General features: G+C 34.7%; 1 protein-coding gene across 1 annotated transcript in view; it reads left to right on the top strand.

Moving 5' to 3' along the window:
- Positions 1-20358, top strand: part of LOC148673403 (A disintegrin and metalloproteinase with thrombospondin motifs 19-like) — a 120535-nt gene that overhangs the window by 36325 nt on the left and 63852 nt on the right. The window contains exon 8 of the mRNA XM_088629823.1: positions 6488-6593. Coding sequence (XP_088485949.1) covers positions 6488-6593 — 106 coding nt within the window. The remainder of the gene's footprint in view (positions 1-6487; positions 6594-20358) is intronic.

The following is a 20358-nucleotide window of genomic DNA, read 5'->3' as shown; positions in this document are numbered from 1 at the left end:
AGATTAGTCATGGGAAATACCTTAAAGGCACATCAAATCTTACATTCATGCAGTTACTTTTACATACTATAAGTTGTAATTTGAACAAGAGACATAATATATTAGAGGTCTGTGATCACGGCTTGTCTGTACAACTAATAAAAAGGAAGGTTAATGGATTTGTGTTGCTCCCTTTTACAATCAAATCAACAAGTCACAGCCAGTTTCATTCCGATTTTTTACCTTTTATTCTAAAATTATGTAGAATGTACTGCTGCACAGTGGAAAAAAAAGACTTAAATGAACATAAACACAGGCCATTTTGTGCTGCTGACAAATGACCCCATTATTGACAAGACATCTGGGGGTATTAGAAGTCATATCTGGGTTTTCATTTTGTTCTTCACAGTTGACCACTGTTGTGATCTTTAATAAGTTTTATTATTAAGATAAACTCAATCAAAAAACACTTTAGCGTTTTAAATTCAGTATAAAGAGCTTTTAAGATTAAAACAGTGAAAATATTTACTCAGTGTTGTTCGTTTTCATCTGAGATTTACAATGACATTACATGCTGCACATCCTTCTTTCTAATTCGAAGAGAATGATAGTAAAGAATAAAGTTCAAAGTTTATGATTAAAAGAATCCACTTTAGGGTGCAAGACTGAAAATGGTGCTATTCTCATCAAGGTAAAAGACTTTTTTAAATGTGATAGTAATTCTAATTGCACTAGTCTACAATGATTGTGAAATATTTTCATTGCACAATATTGTTCCATAACTAAATTGTGTTCAAACAATCATAAGTCTAATGTCTTAAAAGTAGTAAGTCCTATTCATAAGACCACCTTTATTCAGCAACCACTTGTGCTATACTGCAACTTTAAATCCTCGTAACGATATTCACATTTTGTAGAGGGACCTCTGTCCCTCAAACGTGAGGGGGAGGAACAGCTGCCCACTGAGCTCATGTAAGGGGTAGGCTGCCTTCAATGGACAGGGCTCCAGAGAGGAAATAGGAAACAACCACAGACGTGTCTGCCCTGCTGCTAAGGCATGTCATGTCAGTCTGCATCTTAATTAGGTCAACTGCTTCAAATGGAACTTCAGAGAGTGCAAGTCAGTGAATAAGTTGAACAAAATAAAGGAAGTGCCAACAATTGAAGACACAAGGGTCAAACTGGACAGGTCTACAGCACATGGCAGAATAACAGCTGCTGTTTGCATTTGTTGCAGGGTGGAGCCAATCTAAGACAGGTTTTGGGTAACTTAGGTTTAGAGAGGTGAAGTGGTGTAAAACGTATAATGAATTAACTTATGCTGAATACAGACTTGGGAGGAATGTCCGCTGGTTAGAATAGATTTTCTGATGCTATCAACGACATCACACCAAGTGCCGTGTTCCCATAAAGATTTTAATAAGTTTTTAATCAAGATCAATTTATTTAAAGAGTATGGCTGGAGATAGTAGATGCAATGCCTGTAGATCACATATTTAGAGCAAAACAGAATCAACAGATTATAGTCAGAATAGTGAAGAATCAGTACAACTATGGTTCTGAATGACACATTTTAAGTATTAAAGCAATTCAAAAAGGGAAAAACAGTTAACAATATATATTGTTAACATTTGAAAAGCCCTCCACTCTAGGGGAAAGCAGGAATATATTATTGAATTAGGGAAATATTCACAAGGACTGTAACCCAAAGGGCTGTCTAAATTGTGCACAGATATGCCAGAGAATAACATACCACGTAGTTCTTAATGAATATGCATAAATAATGGTAGAGTTCCATGTAACAGAGTAAACTGGGAGAAGTCTTAAAAGAGCTTGTTGGTATGGTCTTAAAAGAGGATGTTGGTAGACTATAGAGCTGGGCAAAGCAGTCCCCTTGTACAGTAAGTATACAAAATAATTCTTTGCAATATGAGGCATTGTGCTGTTCCAAATAAATTAAGAAACTGGACTATTAACCACATGGAAAAATACTTTGAAATGAAGCAGGAATACAGTGAAAATAAATTAAAAAAAACATTGAAAGGATTTTCATTTTAATACCAACAAGTTAAATTATCCAGTTTAAACAGCTGACGTCTTGTTTACTGTGCTCTAAAGGATAGATTAAATTGGCAGCAAATCATTATATGAATGTGTTCATGAGGAACAACATCAGGTCAAGAATTATATGCATTTGAGGATTTTTATGTAGTGCTTAAGCACAGTATAGTGAGATTTTTCTTAACCTGCTTGGCTGACAGCCAGCCTCTTTGCTGTGGGACAAGGAAACTAGGACCCCCAAAAGATCCATGTTGGAACTCAGCACAAATGGGAACCCTTTCTTAGAGGAAGATAAATTCATGAACATAATTCATAATTGTTGTAGAATCATATTGTAATGTGAGTGAGTATCAGATAATTATAGGTCTGATTAAAAAAGAGATAATACACAGAGATAAAAATCTGTCAGTGGAGATAAGATTGTTGTGTTTCTCAGATTCTGTCTATACTTAGCACATCAGGATTACTACACAGTTTACTAGGCAGTGGTTATATTGTAATAGAAAATGGAGCGAGAGAGTATTCCTGTCTAGCATCACAATGAAAGAAAAATATTCCGAATTTGTATTGTTGGTGCAGATCAAGGATATACAGTACCGCAAAATGCAATTAATAATTGATGTCAAAACCAAATTTATGTAAGCTAGTATAATTGCATTCATCCTAACTGAAGCCCTTCTTTACCTTCAAGGGAGAAGGAAGAATGTCCAATCAAGGTTATTTTAAAGGTTAGGTAAGATCCCCTTTTCAGGCCATAAAGGTTCATGGGGGAATGGCCACCATTTTTCTCAACCATCCAACACTGGAGATAGAGGTGATAGGGTCAGCATCCTACTCTGGCCAGCCTATTACCCCCCGAAGGATTAACCCCCAGAACTCATTTGGAAAGCAGGCTGAGTAGACCTGGGTGCCATCTGGAAGGAATTGGAGCAAGCTACATCACTTGCCCTTACCTGGGATTGAACCTGGGACCTTCCAGTCAGGAGCTAGACACCCTTGCTGTCTGAGCTACCATGGCTCCAACTATCTTAAAGGTAAATGTAGAAAATTAAAAAAAACACCTACGATTGAAATATGGCATCTTACCCCACACAAAACCTCTTTGGTCTGGAGAGATTATGGAGGAGGGAATTGATTCAATGCAGTTAAGGCTTTGGCAATTACTTTAACATCTGTATTGAGGAGTGAAATGGGGAGATATGAGCTACAGTCATGCTGATCTTAATTTTTCTCTAGAAATAGTGACATTGAAGTTTTATACACTGTAGGAAATAAGACTGAATGTGAAAAAGATTCAGTAAGCATAGAATTCAATTTGGGGGGAGAACTGGAATTTGAATCTTTAATAAATCCTATCAGATAGACCCCATCTGGGCCGGGTGATTTATCAATTTGCATGTTGCCTATTACAATAGGAGTTTCATCTTTGGTGCATGGCTCTTAGAGAGAAAAATAAAGATGGAACATCATTTGGAACATCAAAATGTACATGTAAAAACAACATAAAGCATTGAAAAGAGTTCAGAAATTGCAACATTAGCATGAGCTGTTCAAAGTCAGGGCTGATGTTTACTTGAATACTCATGGCAGAACTTTGGTTAAGTGTATTGCATACAACACAGAATAAAAGCAAAATGTGAAACATGTTTGCTAACACCAAAGAATGCTGATCTTTAATATATTAAAGAATTTAATAAAAAATTACATTAAGTCAATTTGTTTCATATCTTGAAAGAGAAGGTCAATACATACTGTATTTCACCAAAACAGTTTTTAAAGCCAATTAATATTCAGCTGTTGCAAATCCAAGAACATCAAATGAACTGCCAAACCTCACAAGAATAAAGGAAGGCACTGAATATACATTGGAGAGAAAAGCAGATAGAGCTATTTTTCATTAGCGAATAGTTTCAGATTGGTGCCTTGTCTCCTGAAAAGGTGTCACATTATCAATTATGGTTTCACAGCTCTACTTATTCAAAACTGTTTTGGTGTGGTGTGATGTAAAATAGCTACATGATATTTTGCAATACTGTATGTTGGCTATCAATTTATAGAAAATAATAAATTGATTTTAAAAAGTAGCAATAAAGGCATGTTTTTTCTATTTTCTTTGACTTCAAGAAGTTTACACTTGGATCAGTTTCTAGAAGTTTCTAGACGTTTACACTTGGATTAGTTATAGGAAGCCAATACATGTCAGGACATAGATATATAGAGCAAGAAAAAATGCTTTCATTTAGCATGATGTTGTGTGTACTAAGGAGATACAGCTGTTTCTTACACATGAAATTAATAAGCATGAAACAGACATGAAACTAACTTCTTTTAAATAAGAGGGTGATTTACATCAAGTAGCCTTTTTATTGAAAAGCTCAACTGTGTTTAATAAGGAGTAAAACCACACCGCATTAATTGCACTTTTGATGTATTAGGCAGATTTTGAAGATTAAAGCTCTCTTTTATCCTGAGAGAAAGCAGCCTGAAATCTGAAGCTTTAGGTGCAGTAAGTGCCAGAGTGTGATATATGTAAACTTGAACGAGTAATGGTGTATGGAATTTCATACATCCTTTTTTTTGCCTGTTTTCACTCAGAATGACTTTTCATTGAATTATTTTCCCTGTATTTTTTCTTGAGTTACTTCTTGGTCATGGGAATTAAAATAAATCTGATTTGCCAATCTGACACAGTTTAAAATACAGCAAGATTGGAACTGAAATTAGAACGCTGGAACATTTTGGAGAGGTACCAAGCAATTACTAGTGTCATGATATTATATAGTGAAGCAATGAAGCAGTCAAAGATTTTAATAGTAGAATTTTGTACAGCATCATGTACTGTATATTAACAACACAAAAAGTAGTCAGATTGCAAATTAGGGATTTCACAAGAAAACCCTTTCAAAATCCTGTTATTTTACCAATTTAATGAGTGCTAAGCCCATGAACCTCTAGTTAGTGTGTAGTTGATTGAACACACAACTTTGTACAGGACTATTTTAAAAAAGTACTGCGGCAAAATATCAGGTGCATGTCTGAAGCAGGTTTAAGTGTTGAGAGTGACTGGTGTGGGACAAATCAGATGTTTTAGCTTTTCTTAAAATCTGAGAAGCTTCGATTCAATTGAAGGAGTAGTTTCCATGACAGAAGAAGTTCAACTTCAAATGTCAGTTGTGTTACAGTCTTACTTTATGCATAAACCTTAGTAATCATCAGTGTTAACTGTGTGTTAACTACAGTGATCCGTACCATTTTCAGAACTTTTTTAATCATGAGTTGATTAAATGGGCTACATATTTACAGAAAAAAAATGGTGGTCAGATGACCAGATTACTTTATATCTATACTATAGATTTCCAAACACTGGAAACTTATAGAAAGTTCTCCCACAATTCTTCCAACTTTTGAAACTAATTGTAATTGAAGACTGGGAAGCTGAAAAACTTAATAATAGGCACAAATACTAGGACAGATAAAGTATTAAATTCATGGCAAAAATTGGAGTCCTGCATCAACCTGCATCATCTTGTCCTGACAAACACATCCAAAAACTCTTCAGCCCTGATTGAATTTTAAACTTTGTACATTTTATCAACAACCAGAGCTTTTTCAGTTATGCTCCTGTAAAGTTGCATCCATAATCTTTATCTCTAAGCAGGTTCTAAACTATGTACAGTATGCCGCTCCTGCCCATAAAGTATGAAGCCGATTAATTATAATTTTAACTTGTATAATTTGGATTGGGTGTTCAACAGGAAGTGTACGCTTTTCAATTGTATATGATATTTTCATATACATATATGAAATATAGGGTTTGTGCATCAACCAGGATGGCTCACTTTCATTTCAGTGTTTGGCTAATAAACCTAAATATATATGTTTATAAATAAATCTGTTTTTGTTTGCTGTTTATACTATTATCATTACTATTTTTATGTATTTTGCTGTTATTAGCAGTAGCACTAGCTCTGTTTGGAGGTGTGGAATTAATTAAAAAAAAATTATTGTTTTTTTAATGGTCCAAAATTGAGTTCTTTATTGTACCTATTATGATGTACCATTGCTTAGAGTAAAGTCTGCACTTGACATTTCAAACATTACTGATCTAAAGGTAGCAAACACTTTTTTTACATTCTTGTTAGAGAACAAATAGTCCTTTACTGCTTATATAGAAATTGTCTGTTTTTTTTGCAAGAACTTTCACAGAGATTCAAGAGACAAGGAAGGAGATTCAGAAGATGTTCTAGCATGTTCTAGCATTCATCACTGATTGGATATTCAGAATCCAATATCTACATGAGAAACAGAACTCACAATTTACCACAGTTTTCAGTTTTTAAAGTACTGATCATATTTATTGAACACAAACATTCAGTATATCATATAAGCAATTAAACATTGTTCTTTGTCATTTGATAAACTGTATTTTGATTCAACTTTTTTATAGGAATCGCATATCTTAGTGGAATGTGCAGTGAGAAAAGAAAGTGCATTTTGGCTGAAGACAATGGGCTCAGTCTTGCTTTCACAATTGCCCATGAGATGGGTCACAAGTAAGTGAATCTTTTTCCTGGAATGCTGGATCAGCATTACATATTTTTAGTGGTAAATATATTGATATCATTCGTTAGTATTGTTGTTTCCAAATGTGCAACATATCTTAAGGGAATTGCTGATGGATTAAACACGTTACATGAGACACATTCTTCTGTAATCCTGAGAAGACTTTTCGCACATGGTTTTAACTCAGACATTTTTGGGATACACAGCACAACTAGGCTTAAGTTGTCTTAAAATATATGCTAAACTTTAAAACAAGCAAGGGGGAAATATTAATCTCCCCATCTCTCATAAGCAGCAACAGACATAGTGTCCTGGGAGCAGTTGAATATACATACGTATGTGTAGGGACACACACCAGCACAGAACAACCTTAATTATACATTTTATGTAAAATGGGCATGAAACCTATGATACCAATAATTACATTACACATGTTTTTGCCTCTACAATCATGACTCATTCCCATCTTTTTGTTTAATATTTAAATTCCCTTTGTCAGTGGACTATCACAAATTAATAGATACTGTATACTGTACCTAAAAGGAATGTTAAATTCTTATTGGTTATAATTTTTCTCCACTGGTATACACTGATAGGCTATGTTGTTTGGTTAACTGTTGGTGATAATTTTTTGAAGACAAATTGCATTTTCTTGTGAGGTTAGTGGTTTATTGAGCAGATGTTTGGGTGGAGGTCAAATTCTCATCTCGTACTTCTGCTTCCCAGTGCACAAAAGCTCAAAAATACTACCTAGCCCATGAAAATATCAGTGTCTGAACACCTTTCTGGCAGCAATGTACTAATGCTGTAAATGCATGAATTTTGGTATTATTGAGCTACAGTATCATGATCTTGGTTTAGACAAATATTTCAGTTTGAAGATGAAAAATATGGAAAAGGTTCAGTATAGCTGGACAAGTTTTCTTTTATATATTCAGACGAGATTTGCATACTGCAATAAATGTTGCATCTGAAGCCTCATAGAGACAAATGCTATTATTTCCATTGTAGTATTAACTAGAATAGAAGTTTGTATTTTTCTATAATATTAAAAACTTTATTAATATACTGTAGGATCTCAGTCACAAACACAACAGATTGCCACCTCAAATATAAAATAGAATATCCATAATATATTGTTTTAATATAAATGGTAATTTGTTTGAAAAGTACTCAATTAATATACTCAAGCAAGCAAAGACGTTTCAGAGGTTTTTTGTTTTACTTGCACTGATTTAATGTACAGAGGATACTATAATGATTTTGTGCCTTACCACCACCAAATTATAGTTGTAAGGCTATACGGTATATATGTATATATGTAATATACAGTACTATACTGTATATATGTAATAAATGGTCATATAATATAGGTAATAAATGCAGTGTGTAGGTTTCAGGAAGGCAAAATAGGGAATTCAAAACCACGTTTTATTCTTTTACATTTGCTGATAATCTTTTTGATATATTGTAAGTGCAATAGGATTGCGAAACAGATCTGGGAACACCTATTTTTATTTAAATGCCAAGCAGCGTATACTGTTGTAATCAAAGTGGTTGTGTGATCCTCACTATGATTACATTTTCAATTACATAGTAATTGTTTTAACTGTTGTACAAGCCTTCTGCTTCTTGGGTACATTGTTTTTAAACCAACACAATTATTCAGACTTTAAAGGAAATGCAAAAAATACAAGAAAAATTACATTTAGTTGTAAAGAAGTAATTTTTACGTTGGACTGATTAATGTAAAGTGCACTGCAGAAAACAAACAAGCAAAAATATATATAATTTATTTAAAAAATCATATTTCATAATGCACAAATTAGGAGTAAATTGGAACAAAAATATCTTTATTAGATATACCTTTATTAGACAATCATTTGTATGTTGATGGTTTCCTGTAGCATTTGAATTGTTGTATTTGATCATCTTATGTTTTGTAAACCTTGGAACCATGCTGGTTTTTAATTATGCAGTAAATGAATTAAATAAGAAAAATAATCCTGAAAGTGATTATGAAAATAATCCAAGAAATTGGCAGACTTCAGCAATCCTGCATGAGAGTTCAACATCATATTAAGATATTAAGACAGAATGAACTGTGAGACGTGTTGCCTTCCTTTAAGTAATTGTCTGTTTTCACTAGATCCTGTAGAAATCTGTCAATAATAATTGCAATGTAAACCAAATGTGTATACTGTACATAGTGTTTGTATATCCTTAATATTGCTGTCTGGAAGCTTGGCTGAATTTATTTCTATATTTATTTAAACATTTGAAAAAGTGCAGATCAACATGTTATTTAGAGAGGTGGTATTTGATGTTGCAGATCAAACCAATATAGTGTGAGGCATGTGTTCCCAGGTTTGTGCTGTAGTTGTTTAGCATATTTTATTACATAATTTAATAATCATCTTTTCATAACTAAAAGAAACAATTTTTATTTAAATTACATTTTTCAAGATAAACTCAGAATTACTCATTTTGTTCATTTAAGAAGAAGTACTGCATAAAATATATCTAGTAATGTCTACATGCTCAGATCAGAATCTAAGCTTCGTTGTGTGGCTTCAGCTCCAGAAAGAGTGAAGTTAGTTTTAATTTTTTTATGTGTGCCTTTTTTCTGTTCTGCCTCCAGTGTAAAGATACAAAAACCCTGGATGAATCTTAGTGTGCTTGCCTGTTTGCCAGACAAACTCAGAGTGGTTTGTCATTTCTTGGCAGTGGCTTTACAAAAGCAGCACTCTTTCATCCAGTGATGCAAACACCCCAACTCTGGGTCATTTTCAAGGCTAAGTGACTTCTGAAAAAACATTTGACAAAATCATGGGAAAGTGGGTCAAATAGTCAAGACTAATTTGTGCTAATGAGGAAGAGCTTTTGGGTTTTGTATGAAAGAGTCTTTGTTTCACTGACAATATGCATTTATTAAAGCAACTCTCATTTTCTCTTTCTGCTATACAAAGGAGCTGGTGAATCCTTGTTTAAGAGGTACAACAAGGACCATGAGCGTCTGTTTGGTCTCTGTTATACTAGTACTCCAGCAAAGGAGAATTTGTAAGACTTGTTTATATTGCTTATATCTTGTGCATTTTGGCCTGACACAGTTTTGTTCTGTATGTATAAGCTTAATGGGATTGCTTTTTATGAGGCATATTGGTTGATTGTGAGCAAATAGCTGAAAGAAAAAGAAAATTCCTCAGAATCCTTGTAAGCTGAATTATTTCAAGACATCAAGTATAGAACATACATGCTCAGTTTTATCTTTAAAATAAATAGAATAGAAATAAAAACATCTAAGGCAAAATTGCTTTGTTATAAATACTTTTTTTCTCCATTACTCTTTGTAAAGCTCCTTTCAGATTTTTATTTAAAATGGGCACAAACATTTTACAGAGTTATTTCAGTTTACGAGACCATTAAAGCTTGTGGCAGCAATCAAGAAAAAGAACAAGAAAATGACCAACGTAAGACTTATTTCTGATTTTACATTTTAGCATTGGTCACAAATTCCATTCTGTAAAACTATCAAAATAAAGCTATGCAGAAAAACAATTATGAAGGAGTTTACAGGTGTACATACTGTGTAGGTGTATGCTTTACCGTTGTGTAAGATGCAAATAAAATAGTAGGCAAAGTAAAACCATTGAAGATAAAAGCTATTCAACTGTTACCATGTACCAGACTGGAAAAGAATTTACCTTACAGGGAATTTAGTTTCAAACACAATGGAAATAGTTAAGATGCTAAGGTCAAAGATCATAGTTTTCTGCATATATGGGGGTACATTTACTACACAGATTTATTATATATTTATTAAATAACATGTAAATTAATGTGTACAAATACGCGTTTAAAGAACTTTCAGGTGTTATGCCAGGCCCGACAAGGTGTTGAAACGGGCTCGGCGAAAATTAGAGTTAGTGAGCCAAGATATGCAGCAATCAAGATAATTTATTCGATGACAGCACTGAAGAGGACAAACAGAGCTGAGACTGAGGAAACAGCTGAGGCAGGCAGAGCAGAGGCTGAGGTCTGAGGTGATGAAGAGATGATTAGTGGCAATGATGACTGAGGAACTGGAAACTGAGGATTAAGAAACACTGAGAAATACTTCTGAGAACCTGAAACTGAAACAAACTCAAAGAAGGGTTAGTTACTCAATGTCTGAGCCCTGAGGAATGGTTCTGTGCAAGGTTCCATAATTGGCCTGATAGGCCCATCCTGATCTCGTAGAGGATGGCCCCAGTGAGTCTCCAGCATGTGTGGAATGCGCATTGGTAATTGGTGGAGCTAATGCGGCGGTGCTGGAGCTCATTGGGACGTAACAACAGGTACAGTAAGTAACTGGTGTGGTGGCTCTGTGGTTAAGGATCTGTGCCTGTGGCTGGAAGGTTGCTGGTTCAAATCCTGCAGCCTGCAGAGGAATCCTACTGTGTTGGGACCCTGAGTAAGGCCCTTAACCTCAACTGCTCTAGGGGTGCTGTATAATGGCTGACCCTGTGCTCTGACCCCAAGCTTCTTTCTCCCTGTCTGTGTGTCTCACGGAGAGCAAGCTGGGATATTTGTAAAAGACAAATTCCTGATGCATGAAATTGTATAGGGCTAATAAAGTGATCTTATAGTCTCATAGGCTGTGAGATAGCTAACAAGTTGCAAAGAGACAAGTGTAATTTCTTTACAGTTTCTTCAATCTAAATTTCAAATGTACAGTAGAAACTATAAATGAGTGAATGAATTAATAATTTGACATGAATTTAAATTACAGTCTATTTCATTATACAGTATATTTTAGCACAAATGTTATTTACCATCTTGCATGAGCTCCTGCTACCCCACTACCCTGTACTGGAAAACGGATGGATGAAGTATTTACCATGACAATATTACCTTGCACTTCCAAAACGGACTTCTTGTTAAAAACGATAACTTGTACAACTGGCTGTGGGCAGTGTACTTCAGTCTACAGTGGTAACTGCAGCATACAACGTTAGCAACCAAGAGCGTATCTTAATGCAAACAGTTTAAACACGTTCCCCAGTTCACTTTCAGACAGTGGTGTCTTTCAATTAGTTAAAATGTATCAAAGAGAAAATGTGAGACTGTGTAGAAATACTGTATCATTGAACTGTCAATCAAATGTCCACGCAAATAAGGGAAATCTCTTAGGAAATGTACTTGCTCCAAATCACTGCACTTCGGCCCTCTTCAAAGACACGCATGCAACCTCACTGTCTAATTGCCATGTCTATCTGCAACGATGTAGAGTTTGAGCAAAAACCCTTAAGGCTTATCTTGCAAAGAATGGAGGAAGTAGTCTTTCCAGCTGAAATAATTTCTGTTATTGTCCTCTCCAATCCTGTTGTAACGTTTATGCAGTCGAAATAAAGTTTAATTTTAGAAGAAATGAATTCCAGAGTGATTGGAAGCCATTTTTGCTTACTATCCTACTGTATATTCTTAAATATGCAACTGATGTTAAAGGTAATAGTTTATGGTTGATATACTTACATATTTATTTTGCCTTGACTTTGACTATATTTATATACTGTATACAGTATATGTTTTGCCTTATATTACATTTTATATATTCCCCTTTAATGTTATGTTACAGTATATGTCGTGTTCAAAAGTAAAATAAAAAAGGAAAAAGTTTATTTTTATATACTGTATCTTCTAATTATTATGAATGAAATAAAATAGTGTTTTAAAAAAGATATGTCAAAAATCAGAAAAAAAGTGTTAAAATTCTGCACCTCAGACTGTAGGAAAATCTGCCCTGAACATAATTTTAATTACATGTTAAGACTACACAACAAAACATTTTCATCTATGCTCCCATATATTGCCAATATGAGTCTTGCCTCAGGTCAAGCTGTCAAAAAAAGAAATGGACGAGTTTGACATCAGAAGCAAACAGTTATATGTTTGTAGGAATAGAATTTCAGGAGGTTAATAAAATACGCAAGGCATATGTGGAGAAGATTAGAAATAGCGTAAGAAAAAAAAATCTGTAAATGGTTAAGAGTTCTGTGATTGTCAAAAGGACCACCATGTCAGAGTCAAGGTTTTATGACATGGCATTCCATTATTTGGAACAAAAAATGAAAACATAGCGAAATTTAATTTAGATATGCAGAAATCTTCAATTTTTTTTTTCAATTTTTGGATTGGTCATGCATGGTAATATTGTGCATGTCAAATTCTGGGGCATGCAAAATCTAATATTTTATGGACTATAATCAGATTAAATTTTGTATTTTAAGTTTATTTTGATTTCATAGTGGGCATTGATGTTTAAATGCAACCCTACATTACAGTATATATCAATGATCAAGAAAACACAAAAGCAAGAAAGATCAACATTCAGTGCAAACAGAAATGTTTTAACATAATAAAGTAATCTATTATAGTAACATAGCTGTGATCTGCAGCTTTTATATATAAACATCTTTGAGATCCTAGAGATACACAGTATATATAAAATCTGTAACACTCCTCTTCAACCATTTAATAAAAATTAAGAGTTACAAATACTAAGATTTACACAATGAGCAGTCTGTCTTACAGCAGAGATTTATATATCTCACAAGAATAAACTATTTAATCTTTTCTAAAAAAAATTAAGAATTATCGTGCCAAAATATACTTTGTATATGACAATGTTTGAAAAACATACAGTATATTTTGTAGTCTCTCATCTAAATTCAGCAAGAAGACAGAAATCAGAAGTGGAATTTCTTGCTATAGTTTTTAATACAGTATGTTTATTATGATAAAGTCCCCTCAAGATTTATTCATAACCCTCATGAAATAAGAGCAAAAACATTACAGAATGAGTTATAGAGAGGGTAATGTGTCTTGCTTAAAAATTTATATATGAAATTGTCATACTGCAATCAGAATAAAGCTGCACAGAACAAAGCTATATTTATCATAAATTATTAACTGAATTCCAGGAAACACAAGGTCACATTTATTCACACTCCTATTCACAATTTAAAGTATTTCTTTAAATATAGTCCAACATATTCAAATCTTCAATAATGTAATAACATTTTACTCTTTGGAACTGCAGTGGAACCCTCTAGTGTGGTATAGAGGCCTATAAAAATATTCTGTTTACCTGGGGTATACTGTAAATGGACATGTTTATACTGTACGTCCTTCCCCTATTCTGTAGTTCATACAGTAATGTGCCTCATAAGGTTAAAGGACAGAGAGCTGTGAAGACTATAGGCAAATGGTCATTAACCTCTACAAGTTGGGGAATGGCTATTAAAGAATCCACAAAAAGCTGAATCTTCAACTTTTCACTGTAGAATCCTTTATTAAGAACTATAAGGCAGCTATTTTAGTGGAAACCCTGCCTGGACGGACGATGCAAGTGGATCTTGCTTTGAAGCCAGTGGATTTTGGAGACAACTTCAGGTCCAATCCTAAATAATTGTACTACCATTGGAACAAGTTAAGTGGCATTTATGGTCAGGTTGCAAGGAGCAAGGCTTCTCTGAGGGTGAACCACAGTTAATTGTGACACGAATTAGCCAATCTGCCAATAAAACAAAACCAGAGTTTTTGGACAAGGTTATTGTTACAGTATTTTCAGCATAAACATTGAAGCTCATCTTAAGATAATACTCGAGCCCACTGTAAAATATGGTGTTATTTTACATTTATTGGTTATAGAAACCTTCTTAAGGCAGAAGCAATCACAAACTTCATCAGCTACCAGGACCGACACCAGGTTACCTCTGCCAACAACTTCAAATGTGATCAAAAATGGACATCATGACAATTATACAAAAAATACATCCAGACTGAGAAAAATAAGATAACTTTATTGGCCATATACAATTTCTTGTATTTGGAATTTGTCTTTTCGCATACCCCAGCTTGCTCTCCATGAAACACACAGACAGGGAGAGAAGCTGGGAGTCAGAGCGCAGGGTCAGCCATTTATAAGGCACCCCTGGAGCAGCTGGGGATAAGGGCCTTGCTCAGGGACCCAACGGAGCCGGATTCTTCTGCCGGCTGTGGGATACAAACCGGCATCCTTCCAGCCACAGGCGCAGATCCTTACCCACAGAGCCGTAAATTATCCACAAAATAAATATTCTCAACATTTCACATCATCTCCAGACTTCTATCCAAATTAAAATTTGTGGTTTGAACTCAAGAAGGCAGTTCTCAAAATCAAACCAAAGGAAATGAAGGACCAACAGCAATTCTGCTGAACCCCTCGACCCCATAGCAAACTACAGGAAGTAGAATTGACAAAATACTATACACAGCAGTTTGGATTAATGCAATCCTTGTGTTTTCTGACCTTAATTATTTATGATAATTATTACCTTGCTGTGTGCAATGCTATTATACTTACAGTATAACATTTTTATTTTTTTTAAAGCAAGACACATTAGCCAAAGCTTTCCGTTTTATAATTAGTTCCTCTTTCATTCGTTCGATTTGTTCAGCTAAGCACTAGATTGTGAAATGAATGATGCTGTACATGCACGCTCAGCTAATTGTGGTAAACCATGATTATTTATGCAAATACAACAAAATTACAGGATGCTAAGAGTTAATTGTGATTTGTATCAGATGTTGACATATCTGTGTTAAAATTACTGTACTTGATCTGCCTGAAAAAGGCCCTTCATTCACTTCTTCAAGACTTGTTGGATCTACAGTACATGTACTCCTTGTCCCTTATACTGTAGGTAATCCTCTACCGGATAATAACAAAATACTTAGGTCTGATGATTATTCTCTGGATATATAGTAGCTCTCTTATATCTCTCCACATCTTCGCACTACTGTTAACTGACCTTGAACAACAGTCACGATACTGTAGCTGACATGGGCCCCAAAATCCAATGCCATGCTTAAGAATTGTAGTAAGTAAAATAAGTAGTAAGTGAATGCTAACCCTAACCCTAGCTCTGGTGTCAACTCAGCAGAACTGCAGTCTATATCTAAACCTCACCAGGCATTGGATTTTGACATGTTCCCAAAACCTAAAAGAATGAGTGTGAAACAATGAAAACCATTGATAAAAGCTCTCGTAAATGTATTCGATTCAGTAATGATTTTTTTGATCCGGCGGACTCACTTTTGGGATACAATCAGCGATGTGTCCATTGAACCAGCCAAGCACCAAAAAGTCTCATGGAAAAAAAATCAGATAGGAGCAAAAAATGACTCATCCTATAGCTGACTTGGGCCTGAAAATCCATCGCTGTGCTTAAAAAGTGTCTAAGTAATAAGTGAATGCTAACCCTAACCCTAGCTGGGGTGTCAACTGAGCAGTTCCGCAGTCTATATCTGAACCTCACCAGGCATTGGATTTTGACTTGTGTTCCAATCAAAAAAGTATGAGTGTGAAACAATCAAAACCTTTGATATAAACTATTGCAAATATATTAGATTCAATAATGCTTGGTTACAAGCTTTGATCCGACAGAATCAGTTTTGCGATACAATTAACGATCAGTCCATTGGGACATCCAACCACCAAAAAGTCCCTGAAAAAAAAATCATATAGGAGCAAAATATGACTTTATCTTTTGCTGGTTAAGTTTTTCAATTAAAATAAAAAGATGCAAAAACATGTTATCTGTTATTTCTGTACAGCATGATACATGAGTACCTTTTATGAAAGGTATTTGAATTCTTTTCCTTCATTTTCCCCTTGAACTCTCAGCTTTCAATAAGACACAGCACTGCAGTAGCCCTCTCAATGTCAAGGTAGAAACTGCAGTGAGTAATGTGGTTATTGAGTACAGCTGGGTCTGAATTTGTCTTGGGATCTAGCACTCTTGCCAAGCCAAGACATTTTTAAGGCAGTGCCTACAGGAAAATGCTGAGACAGTACAATAAAAACAATCTCAAACAGTGAGCTGTTTAGCATATCGTACAGCCCACTGTAGTATGGTATGGTACGAAAGACAATATTGTTTTTAAAAGTACCAACTAAAGATCTTTAGGCACAAAAGTTTGAATATTTCAAAAACAAATAGAGGCGAAATATTGATATAATAACAAAAATATTTATCTGTACTCATAGATGACAGTTGTTTTCTTTACTTTTGCATTTCTTACACCTGCACCCACATCTGCTATGTTTTAATTTTCAAATGTTTTTTTTCTGCTGCTTTTTATTGTTTTCTTTATTCTGTCTCTACCTGATCTGCATTACAAAACTCATGTTGGTCTTTTCATTTTTCTTCCCTTTCTTCTTTTAGCTCTGACTGTCTTTGCAGTACTGTACATACTCTGTATTGTACCTCCAGCCTTACATGGTCCACTCTGAGTATGTTCAAATCTCACTACAAGCAGTTGAATATAATTTATATACAGTACAGCAAGTCTTTTGTGCTTATATGGTCAGATACCTAATTGCCCTTCTGTGTTCTACAAATAAGATGTCTTCTTATTTCTTCATTACTAAACACCAAGCCCTCCCACTATGTAAAACTGAATTTACACATATTATGTGACAAGAATAGTAAAAAATAAAACATAAAAAATAAAATTATATAGAACATAAGATTTCACAATGGTGTAGAAAAGTCTTTTCTCTAGTAAGCTCTGGTTTTTATTTGAGGAACAGAAAGGGGGGTGCCTGAAGCTGAACAGTTCACCTAGGATCAAATTCCATTGTATCCAGGTTTAGACAATTTACAGCACTTACTCAACAGTATACACTGCTCTGACAAAGGGCAATGGGTTTGAGAAATGGTTTTGGCAACATGTTTTTACTCTTATTTCTTACCATAGTGAGGAAAGACTTAATTATATTGTGGTAATTTACTATTAATAGCTTTTTATTTTATTTCTCATTATTGCTAACTTAAAAGTGTTCAGTCTTTTTACTAATACATCCCTCCATTTTCTAACTGCTTTATCCACTAAAGGGTCATGGGAGAGCTGGAGCCTGTCCCAGCACGAGGCAGGACATATGCTGGACAGGATACCACTCCATTGCAAGGCACACAGAAACATATGCGTGCACAAACTTACACCTGGGTCAATTTACTCAAAAGCTGAGTAAGTCTTTGGGCTGGGGGAGGAAACCAACTCAAGAATACAAATTCCACACGGATGACACCTGGAAATGGAACCCAGGGCCCTAAAATCATGAGACAGCATTGTTAACCACTGTGCCACCTGCAATAATGTCATGTAAATTTATTAGAACACCATTTTTTTTCTATAGTTTTATGTTTTTAATTGTACATTAAACTGGAAAGAACTGAGAAAAAAACCTTGCAAATCTATCAAAACAGACAGAGCAGGTTAATTTTTTATTATATTAATATGCTAATGACATTTGCTATGTCTAGAGCTCCTTTCAAATCTTAAGAGAAAAAAGAATACATACTGTAGCTAGGAAACATAGGACTTTCTGGATGTGGGTTTTCATAAAACACAATCATGGATAAGAAAAATAATAAGACTGAAATATTGGTATCATTTAATTTTTTTCAAATATAAGTGTTTTCTGCAACATCATTTTAAAATGTACATTAAAATAACCAAAAGGAATAATAAAAGTGGGTTTTGCAATTCAAACATTCTTTTAAGGGTTGCCTTTAAAAGTTTGCCTGATACACACAGCTGCAAGGATTAATGACCAAACGAAACACATATTATTACAGGTTGGCTCAAGATGTTGAGTTTGATTGAATGAATTGTCAAACACTGTGGAGGATGACATCTTCATTATCCTTGTCCTTTGACATAGTGGTCTGACAGTTAGGGCTGTTGCCTTGATACCTGACTGAGTAGGCTTTTGTGGGGGTTGCATGTTCTGCTCTTTCTTGGGTGTATATGCTTTGCTTTTCTGGCATCTTCCAAAGACATGATGGCTAGGGTAATCCTAAATGTTGCTGTACTGTACAGTATGTGCATGTACAGTATGTAAAGGCTGTTATGGGCATCTTGCCCTGCGTCTGCTTGAGTAGGTTATAGCTCTCTGAATACCTCTGTAGGAAAAAGTCCTCTGTGTATTGTGTGGATTATTACTAAAATTAATTCTGCTATTATTACTACTTATCTATACTACTTCTACTATGTTAACTATTATTCTTACTTCTCACTTTATCATGTATTTCTTTATTTGGTTGTGTGAACAGAAATATAAGTATATACAGTACATGTCATGCATTATCTATATAGCTTGACCCACCAAGCTTCTTTCCCTGTCTGTGTGTCTGTCTCATGAAGAGCAAGCTGAGGTATGTGAAAAGACAAATTCCTAATGCAAAAAATTGTATATGGCTAATAAAGTGATCTTATATTGTGCCAGCAACACTTAACATCTCCTGTCAGTCTATACCAGTTACTGTGGTGATTAATATGATAGGAGACTTGTACCACCTGAGGTGGTGTGGTAGATAATTGCCTCCAGGTGGTACAAGACTCCTTTCGACTTAGACTTAATAGGAGTACATAAGCCGTGTTCTGGCAGTACAGTTCAAGTTCCTGAATATGTTTGTTTCCTGGTTTCGGGACCCTTGCTTTGCCCTGACTTTGTTCATTGGATTCCCCCTGGTGTTTTGTACTGTGTCTATTTGTTTATGCATTCTGCTTGTTTCCCTCAGCTCTGAGTTTGGACTTCCCTTTGTTCTGTGTTTCCCTCTTTACCTGGCTTTGAACCTCGCCCGTTGCCTTGGCTCACCATCCTATCTCTGCTGCTGGCTGTAAACAGTGTTCTGATTGCTCACGTAGCTGCATGCCTGCTTGCTTGTGTACAGTATATCGGCCTGTTTTGGGGTTTATTTTATGAATATGCACCTGTGCTTTACTATGTTCAGCAGTGGCACATTACATATAGATAGATACTTTATTGATCCCGTGAGGGAAATTGATCTATATTTGATCTACTGTATATATACCCTTATATAGATCAAATGCCTAATGAATATAATGTGACTTATTCACATGCTTTCCTTGAATATGAATTTGCTGTCTTGTTTGTCTTTGTTAACACAAATAAAAGAATCTTAATGCTAGTATCTGAACCTCATTTCCTGGATATTGCTGCTAATTCCTTCTTATCCATATTGCTCAGTATTTGGACTCCTTCACTTCTTTCAGCTATTACCTTTTAATTGATGCAGCTCATGTCTTCCTCTCCTTTCTCTGCTTCTTCTCATCATCTGTATATGGCTTAATTGCTCGGTGTTTGTAATTCTCGGTGCTTGTCATTGCTCGGTGTTTGTAATTAAAATTATTTAATTTTTGAGCTTTAGATTTTTTTTACAGTTCAGTACTGGTTTCCAATGAAAGTCACTGCAACAGTTAAAAGACATAAACTTAAAAAAGCATAAAACATTTTATAGAGTATTTTTCATAAATTTGGAGACACAAAACACAGAGGACCTGTTAGGAAGGACAATTTTGTTTATTTTTTTTTAATTCTCTTGGTTCACCAATATATTTGCACGCTTCCAAAGTAGATCATTTGCATGCTCTTTTAAAAAATACAATCAACATTGATATCTAAGTATGTCCCCGCATGTGTCCTGTAGAACTAATCCCGTGATCCTGTATCTCACTATACTTATATTTAAACTACACAATTATAAAGTTCAGAAATATACATTTCTTTGAATGAAGAAAAATTACTTTGAAGAGTCATTGAACAAGAAGTTACTGAAATCTACAGTTCTTTGTTAGAAGCAAAATATATTTTTGTATATTTTGTCACCCAAATTTAAAATTAAGTATGAAAAATATACATTT

The sequence above is a fragment of the Lepisosteus platostomus genome, chromosome 4, assembly GCF_059453375.1.
Source record: "Lepisosteus platostomus isolate fLepPlt1 chromosome 4, fLepPlt1.hap1, whole genome shotgun sequence".
Taxonomy (NCBI): domain Eukaryota; kingdom Metazoa; phylum Chordata; class Actinopteri; order Semionotiformes; family Lepisosteidae; genus Lepisosteus; species Lepisosteus platostomus.
This window is presented reverse-complemented; position numbering and strand designations above follow the sequence as displayed.